At 36.3% G+C, this 9,989-nt stretch overlaps 1 protein-coding gene across 1 annotated transcript; it reads right to left on the minus strand.

Moving 5' to 3' along the window:
• Positions 1-556: 556 nt before the first annotated feature.
• LOC143036095 (uncharacterized) lies at positions 557-5,814 on the minus strand. Its single transcript, XM_076203352.1, has 3 exons — positions 5,415-5,814; positions 5,024-5,250; positions 557-592 (listed from the first exon to the last, which is right to left on the minus strand). The coding sequence occupies exons 1-3, from the start codon at positions 5,716-5,718 to the stop codon at positions 557-559; spliced, it is 567 nt and encodes a 188-aa protein (XP_076059467.1). The 5' UTR covers positions 5,719-5,814.
• Between the last annotated feature and the right edge of the window lie 4,175 nt (positions 5,815-9,989).

Genomic DNA, 9,989 nt, shown 5'->3' on the forward strand with positions numbered 1-9,989 from the left:
TAAAATGTAAACCAAGCACTCATTTAGAATTAAGTATTCCCACCGATAATTAATGTGATGCAGCTATCATATGGATGACACAGAATAGATCATTTTTGTGTCGTTCACTTATTTATACCAGATCCCAAAATGTCTTCATTAGATGACTTAGGGAGCTCAATAAGGGGAGACTATACCCGTTTCTTTGTTGCCGAGGGTGAGAATAGTGAGTGAAAACAGGAGCAACGAAATGATTGGTGCAAAAGGGGTCTATCTGAAATCAGAATCAATATTGAAATGATTAAGCTTATCAGGGAAAGGCTTCTATCACTATTACTGATTCTACTACTTCTGTGGATGAGACGTGAGGGACTTGCTCCAGGAGGCTCTTATCATGACCAAATATGTTCCTTCAGGACAGGTACAGTCACCAAGAACCACAAAGCATAGAACTTGCACCTTCGTTCTTGATGACTAATTCATTTCCGTATATATTTCTTACTGAAGACATGGAACTTCGCACGAGTATGTCTTCGTCCTTTTCGAAATTGAAGACGTTTCTGTATAAAATTTTCCTTTATTTTCCATAGTCCATAATATCATCTGGAAACGTCTGTAATGTATAATCACCTCTAATGCCACCAATCATGAGGCTCCTTTTCCCATATTACCAATCCTTCGAGTCCTTTCCTTCCATATAATATAATTTATGTGGCTTCCTTGTTCTATTCCCCTTCATCCTCTATCTCCTCTTCCTCCACTTCTTCTTCCTCCACTTTCTTTTCTCCAGCCTCCTTTTCCCACATGTTCTCTTCCCCTACCTCCTCTTTCACTTCCTTTCCTTCATCTTCTTATCCTCCCCTCTTCTTTCCCTACCTCTTTTTCCTCCACATCATCTTCCTCTACACTTTTTCCATTTCGTCTTCCTTCATTTGCTCCCCCTCTTCTTCCATCTCTTACTTCTTCTTCCGTCTCCTCCTCCTTTTCCACCTGCTCTTCTTCCACTTTCGCACCTTCTTCTTCTTCTTCTTCCTCCACCTCTTATTTTTTTCAATCATTCCTTTAACCTGGACTCTCTCCCCATCATCTGCATTTCTTTATTCGCTTTGCTTGCCTCTTATTTATTTCATTCTTCCTTATCTTGTTCTCTAAAACTATTTCCTTCGTCGCCCTTCGTTGGAGATATAAAGTGGGATAATCTGTTCACCAACAAGATATTGAAAATGACGCTGGAGTGACCGTCATCTTAAAGACAGAGAATTTGTTAGACTGCGGCGGAGAATAAAAATCCCATCGAAGTCTCAGGGAAACGGCTTCTGAACATCCTGCCCTGTCCAGCCTATCATGCAAGGAAATCCAAACCCCCGTCGATTTTTTTTTTTTTCAAGATTTTTTTTCAGAGACTTTTTGGAGTGTATTATGATAATTGACAATCCCGCTTGTCATAACTAAAAAAGAATTATTACCAATCTTACAATATAATGACCCGTTCACCGAGTCTTTATTATGGCGAGCCATCCGACAAGTTGTGTGTCATTGTGACAAATGGAAATAAGCTCGACCGCAAGGACACGAACCTTTGCATTAGCAATTGCTTATTATTATGGCGTGCCATCCGACAAGTTTTGTGTCATTGTGAACTACCAGGCCGTAGTTCAGGTTATTCCTTTTGTACGATCCGATTGGCTCAAAGCTATCGTCTTTGTTTCACAATAAGCAGTAGTTAATGCAAAGGTTCGAGTCCTTGCGGTGGAGTTAATTTCCATTGGTCACAATGACACACAACTTGTCGGATGGCTCGCCATAATAAAGATTCAGTGAAATAGAATGGAGACTGAGCAAACCAAGTGCCGTCGGGGAACTACCAGGTCGTAGTCCAGGTCGCTACTTTTGTAGGGTCCGGTTAGCTCAAAGCTATTGTCTTTGCTTCATAATAAGCAGTCGCTAATGCAAATGACGAAAACGTTCTGACTACGTTTCTCATTTACCAGTGTTTTTTCTGCAAATTAGTTTTCATGTGTTTCTGTGAAGTACTGCAATATATATATATATACATATATATATATATATATATATATGTGTGTGTGTGTGTGTGTGTGTGTGTGTGTGTGTGTGTGTGTGTGTGTGTGTGTGTGTGTGTGTGTGTGTGTGTGTGTGTGTGTGTGTGTGTGTGTGTGTGTGTGTGTGTGTGTGTGTGTGTGTGTGTGTGTGTGTGTGTGTGTGTGTGTGTGTGTGTGTGTGTGTGTGTGTGTGTGTGTGTGTGTGTGCGTATTTGTGTGTGCGTATTTGTGTGTATGTATTTGCGCGCGTGCGTGTGTGTGTGTATTGTTTTCTATTTAATAATTACGACAATAAAGTTGACTTCAGAACGCACTGGGCATTTGTCTGTTTATTGTTCTAGTTTCACACACTCAACTTAATGCTGGTCTACACGACACCACTATAAGCGTCATTTAAGATACCATATGTTATACTATGTATAATTTGATTTTAAATATATATATATATATATATATATATATATATATATATATATATATATGTCACATGTATTAATATGCATTACGTGTAAAACTGATATGATATATACTGGCTTAACTATTTTGTATGTAATTGAAGTGTGAACAATTATTATAGAATCAGAGATGAATCGCTAGTAACAATGAGAGTCATACAAATAATTTCGGATAGCTGCCCCTAAAATGGAATCAGGCTTTCGCTTGACGATAAATCTACAACTTACCGACTGAGTAAAGGGATACTAAGGAAGGTGGCTCTATTGTGGTTCCCAACTCCAAATACTCAGAAGAGTTGGGACATTACTCCACAGAGCAGGGCTGAAGATTGCCAGTTCATCCAGCACGAAGATTGTTGAAATAGTGATAGGCAAGGGGAAAAGAGACAACATTAATATCAGCATGGCATACAAGATACCATGCAGTGACTGTAACCTGAACTACTTCGGTGAGACAGGAAAGGACCTTCACAACCGGACATACAAGCACAATCTTACCATTGATTTTGTCGTCCATCCTTCAATATATATATGTATATATGTGTATATATATATATATATATATATACAAGTATATATGTATATATATATATATATATATATATATATATATATATATATATATATATATATATGTCAATCTTTTGCTAAGTCATGTCCATTCACCAGAACTAAAGTACTGATATTTGGTCTATTCTATCTAATCTGGAAACGAACCTTCATGATTTTGTTGTAGACACGACAACACAAAATTATTTTCAATTAAAAAGTCACTCTAGAGTGAATCGAACGATTTCGTGTTATATTTTTATTTTGTTTTATTTCACTTTTTTATTAACTTCGCGAACTTGGTTTGGCTTCCAATGGATTCCAGTAATTATTATTTGCATTAGCTATCCAAACTCACAGAGGAAGGATGACAGCTTCAGTGACATGTAAGATCACATTTTTTTTTCTTTATTATCTATAATGTCTGTGACCAGCATTTGTTTTCATTTTACTTCTATCCGTACAGTAGGTGTTGATATAAATTTCGTCGTTCAAGTGCCAGATAATTGTATTATGTTAAGAATTTTGGAGGAAACGTCGTACGCAGCTGACTACAGTCCGTCAGACCAATAACACTATACAACAAATTTCAGGATTAAGAAAAAAACATAGTTCTCATGTGCGTTTTATTATGAAGTTCAGTGTGCTGAATTCAAATTTGATAACAAAAATTTCATGCCACGTCACAATTTTTTGTAAATCGCTGTTTTAATAATTATGCAATTAATAGAGATTTCCAAGGTTCCATAAATGTATTTTGCTCCCAAAATCAGATTAAATGTCTTCATTGTATTTATTCAATTAATATATAATGAATCGGCATGTTTGTTAGCTTTATATGATGTATTAACCTACAATCTATTATTTACTTCTTCTTTTATAAGACGTCTCAGGCGTGTCACGCTTCAGGTTCCAACAGAAGTCAGCCAGCATAGCAGGGCTCCATTTTCCCTTGTACCTGTTTTCCATTGACGCTATATCTTGATGGAACCTCTCTCCATGTTCATCACTCACATCTGCTGCATTCTCTGGGAAGAAGGACAGATGAGAATGAAGAAGGTGTATCTTCAGTGACATATTGCATCCGAGATCTTGGTAGCATTTGATTAGCCTCTCCAATTTACGCTCTCGCTGGGACTCTTGGTGCTTTCCCAGAAGCCCTTTGCATACATCTTTGAATACATGCCAGGCCGCTAGCTCAGGTTCATCCATTGTCGCCTCAAAGTCCTCATCATTTATAAGCTTGCGAATCTGAGGGCCTACAAATATACCCTCTTTAATCTTGGCATCACTAATTTTAGGGAAGATCCCTTTGAGATACTGGAAACATGGCTTGTTATGTTGCAGTGCTTTGGTAAATTGCTTCATTAGGCCTAGTTTTATATGCAGTGGTGGCAAAATGATTTTCTCCTTCTTAACTAGTGGCTCATGAATTACATTATGGCATCCAAGCGTCATAGATTCCCGAGATGGCCATTCTGAGCGTATATAATGTTCTGATCTGGCCCTACTGTCCCACTTGCAAAGAAAGCACATAAATTTGGTGTATCCAGTTTGTAGCCCATTAAGTATGGCTACTACTTTCAAGTCTGCACAAATTAACCACTCATGCTCTTTGTAACTTATGCGGTCTAGAATAAAAGCAAGGTTCTCATATGTCTCTCTTAAAATGACTGAGTAAGCAACTGGAACTGAAGGCATGGTGTTCCCAATGTGCAACAGAACTGCTTTTATGCTGTAAAGGGATCCATCTATGAATAGCCCCCACTCATTGGGTTCGTAGGTCAGCTCAAGGGCACTGAATAGGCCTCTGGTATCATTACAATAAGTCAAGTTGTTTTCCAAAGTGAAGAAATCCTGTAGATTTGCAGAACGCTTCCTAAATACTGTAATTCGAGCTTCTTCATCCAACAGGTGCCATTGTTGCAAACGTGAGGCCAGGAGTTCACTCTGTTGCTTAGTAAGTGTTAGATCACGAACTAGATCATTGAGGTCTGGTTGGGGGATGAGGTATGGTTTCTTATCAGATTCAAGTTGTGTCGTATACGTTGCATCTTGAGATTCTGAATCGTCTGAGTTGCTCGTGTCATCGCTTGGTAGTTCAGAGGGCGGCTGTGGTGCAGGAATATCACTTGAATGTAGAACTGGGCGAATAGCAGACTGAAGATCTGGATACACGATAGATTTCTTGCCTTTTCTGTTGCGACCTGCAGGAAAATAAAATAAAATCAGACTAAAAATGGATACTATTGGTTGTGATCACGTGCAAAAATAGTGGAAGTGCAACTTATTATGTATTTCGATCTTTTTTATTGATACATCTCTTGAAAATATATATAAAAACAGTAAAAAATAAACACTGAACACCCACCTTTAATATCCGTTAAGCAGAAGTAGCAATCTGTTGAGTGGTCCTTTGGCTCCCTCCAGACCATTGGTACGCCAAACATGAGGCCAGTCCCTTTGCCTTTCACCCAGGCAGAAAGGGAACTTGTACACCTGACACAACATATGTGAGGTGCCCAGCTTCTGTCCTGGTCACCCACTTTACATCCAAAGTACAGCTCATAAAATTTCTTTACACGTTGAGTCAACTGTCTCTTGTATTGCCTTAATGTAACTGATCCACATATATAACAAAACTTGTCTGGCGAATTCTTGCATTCTCTAGGCATCTTAACTCTGTATCCTGTTAAGAAAAAAAACACATAGCTATGTGAAAAATTATATAAATGGTAAAAGCAACAAAAAATACCGTTCAGATAGACATTGCGGGCACTGCTATTTACAAAGAACTGGAGGGTCACAGAAAGAAACGGATGTTATATTCGTGATCTACGCAAAAAATAACTCTAGAAAAGGATAGTCTCATTTCCGTTTTTTTTTCATTGTTATATAGTGTAATTAGAGAAATGCTATTTTTTTTTCACATTTGCTGGTCGTCTCTTATGTGTTTCAGCATATTTGCCTAGCTGTTTTCTTAAACCAAAAGAAAAAATTCATGGTCAGAAAAAAAAAATAAATAAATAAAAAAAACTTGAACAGAAAATAATATATGAATAATTGAACTCCTTAATAAACCAATAAAAATGCATGAGGATATAACGGGTAAATAATTAATCTAATGATTAAATTAATGAATGAATCACTAGAAATGCTGATGAATAAGTAAAAATACATCATAAATACAGAAAAAATGCATAAATAGACATGTTTATTGGAAGTTTTTTTTCTTTTTCTAATATCTATCTTTTGCAATCATGACGTGCTGCTAATATGAGATTTCAAAATTAATCATATCAACTGGTTCACAGGGCTTTCCAGTATTGGCAGCTGCTTAATATATTTCCTGAGTGACAATTACTTAATGCATCGTGTAGAAGAAATCACGAAGTGAAGAAAATACTCGACCTACTTATCACTAGCTGCAAAAGTGTGATAACTGATGTACAAGTTGGTAAAAGCATTGCATCTCTTAGCCATAATATGATTAGGTTCAGACAACAGAATATTCTTAAAATGAAGAGGTCTCAATTGTTTAATGTAATTATCAAAGTTACCTAATGATCCAAAAGATTTGAAAAAGACGCTTTGGGGAAAAATCATAATTAGAAATGGAAATGACTAAGTTCAGAATAAATCCGAAAACATGTCACAGTTTTAATTAGTGATATAAAGGTTATCATATTGGCTCAAATATCTGACAACGGTGAAGTTGAACATTCAAATAAAGGTATATGCGATATCCTAATCAGCTATTCTAGTTCTGTATGTGTAAACGAAGTATTATCTGAGTAATGTTTTACGCTAAGTGGATTTTTTTTTCTTTTTTCTTTTTTTGCAAGTATGACCAAAGAAAACATTAGAGGTTGTATAAAAAAAATCAAAACTAAATGAAACATCAAGTCACGATAATTGACATCCAAAAATTTGGAAAGAAGCAAAAATCAAGTTACCATTCCATTAAAAACGGAAACTAGCTGGCTGAGCGGGATAGGGCGTCGTTCCTTGCTGCGAAGGTCGAGGTGAGGGCGGTTCGAATCCTGCCACCAGCGAAGTTGAACTAAGGGCATGGTTCATTAAATTCCACGCTACAAAGCCCTCTGTGAGGGGCACCGTCCTAGCCTCCCGATGGGGGGGGAGTGTGTGACGTTAAACCATATCATCATCATTAAAAACGGGCTTTAAAAATCTCTTACGAACTGGTATGTACCAAGAAAATGGAAATTAGCAGACATTTATACACATATTCAGCGAAGACGCCGTAGAACTGCAGGTCAATAACCCTGACCTCGGTCATAGAAAAGAATAAAGGAACAGTTATAAAACAAGACAAACAACGTCACTTAGAAAGTAACTGTCTAGTAAACAAGAGCCAGAACAGCTTCAAACAAATTCTTGAAACTAATCCGAAAATTTACAACATAGCCATCTGAAAATACAACAAAAGAAAGGATGTAGATTTCATATCTCTCGACTCTGATAAAAAAAATTAACACTTTTTTCGTATGAGAGACTTCTAACTAAACTCGCTTTAAAATGGAATAAGAGATAACTTGTTAAACAGGATAAGAATTTCCTCATGAGTTCGATCTATGATCACTCCTTTTCAAAATATGTATCAATATTTACTGTATACTTAAATTTACTGTCCAAACTTGATTACAATATGAAAATGAGGGGAATACTAAATGATCACGCAAATGATCAAGAAGTTTTAGAAAAACAGAGCAATAATCTCTAAGGTGGTTAATGATCTTTAACTAAATAATTGTGAAGATGTGCACATAGGTTAAAGTTATGTACATAAGCAAGAACTATTCTACGTACAACTGCAAGTTTTTGTGGACAAAATGAACAAAAATGAGGAATGAAAACACGATACAGAGATTGGTAGAACGAATTTTTTTACCTCAAAATTCGAGCTAACATCAACAAGTTATATAGATTACAGATCCATCCACGCTTAAAATATACTTTTTACTTGTGGTTTCTAATCAAATCTTATCAAAGACATTAATACAAGTAAGTTAGAAAAAGTAAAGCGGTGAGCCACAAAATCCATACCAAATATTAGTAACGAAACATACAAACACCACTTACACCATCTTAAGCTATTATAAAAAAAAATGTAGATCAGGATGGGGGAGCTTAACACAGTACTTTAATTGGAATCTGGTATGTTATAGCACATTTGTAAATGTTCACTTTAAACCCACTATCAAAGAAATGATATCGGAAGTAGAGGAAAAACTGTATATTTCGACTACTATCTGTAGTCCTCTTCAGAAGAGGACTACAGATAGTAGTCGAAATATACAGTTTTTCCTATACCTCCGATATTATTTCTCCGATAGTGGTTTTAAAGTGAACAGTACTTTAAGATTTCAAATAAAACTGATAACATCAAAACTGGAAATATATTCACACTAAATCTTAATCAAACGAGAAGTAATGGCCTCAAGCTGTCAAGGTGTAGATTTAATCTAGATGTAGGCAGAAACAATGTCGCCGACTGCGTAGTTAGTGAATGAAATTAGCTTCCAGCCAACGGGGCTGAATGCAATACAGTTCGAAGCTTTAAGATTCACGTGAATAAAAACACGTAAGCATTATTTTTCTTTTCATTTCTCTGTCAACCCCGTTATAGACCGAGAAACTCTCCTTTCTAAATTAGCTTCCAGCCAACGGGGCTGAATGCAATACAGTTCGAAGCTTTAAGATTCACGTGTATAAACACGTAAACATTATTTTTCTTTTCTTTTCTTTCTCAACCCCGTTATAGACCGAGAAAGTCTCCTTTCTAAATTAGCTTCCAGCCAACGGGGCTGAATGCAATACAGTTCGAAGCTTTAAGATTCACGTGTATAAACACGTAAGCATTATTTTTCTTTTCTTTTCTTTCTCAACCCCGTTATAGACTGCATGATTTATAATTACAAAATTTTGTTCGAAGCTTTAAGATTTACGTGTATAAACACGTAAGCATTATTTTTCTTTTCTTCTCTTTCTCAACCCCGTTATAGACCGAGAAAGTCTCCTTTCTAAATTAGCTTCCAGCCAACGGGGCTGAATGCAATACAGTTCAAAGCGTTAAGATTCACGTGTAGAAACAAGTAAGCATTATTTTTTTCTTTTCTTTCTCAACCCCGTTATAGACCGCATGATTTATAATTACAAAATTTTGTTCGAAGCTTTAAGATTTACGTGTATAAACACGTAAGCATTATTTTTCTTTTCTTTTCTTTCTCAACCCCGTTATAGACCGAGAAAGTCTCCTGTCTAAATTAGCTTCCAGCCAACGGGGCTGAATGCAATACAGTTCAAAGCGTTAAGATTCACGTGTATAAACACGTAGCATTATTTTTTTCTTTTCTTTCTCAACCCCGTTATAGACTGCATGATTTATAATTACAAAATTTTGTTCGAAGCTTTAAGATTTACGTGTATAAACACGTGAGCATTATTTTCTTATCTTTTCTTTCTCAACCCCGTTATAGACCGAGAAAGTCTCCTGTCTAAATTAGCTTCCAGCCAACGGGGCTGAATGCAATACAGTTCAAAGCGTTAAGATTCACGTGTATAAACACGTAAGCATTATTTTTTCTTTTCTTTCTCAACCCCGTTATAGACCGCATGATTTATAATTACAAAATTTTGTTCGAAGCTTTAAGATTTACGTGTATAAACACGTAAGCATTATTTTCTTATCTTTTCTTTCTCAACCCCGTTATAGACCGAGAAAGTCTCCTGTCCGCATGATTTATAATTGCAAAATTTTGCAAGAAGGAAAAATTGGAAAAAGGAAGTAAAGAAAGAGAGCATGGTGGGGAAAGAAGAGGAAAAAGAAGAAAGAAAAGGAAAAGAATGGAAAGAAAGAAGGAAAGAAAAAGAAAAGAGAGAAAAAGGGAGAAAGAAAGAAAAAGGAAGAAAAAAAGGAAGGAAA

Source organism: Oratosquilla oratoria, chromosome 20 (assembly GCF_046742065.1).
Source record: "Oratosquilla oratoria isolate Oo_2021 chromosome 20, ASM4674206v1, whole genome shotgun sequence".
Taxonomy (NCBI): Eukaryota; Metazoa; Arthropoda; class Malacostraca; order Stomatopoda; family Squillidae; genus Oratosquilla; species Oratosquilla oratoria.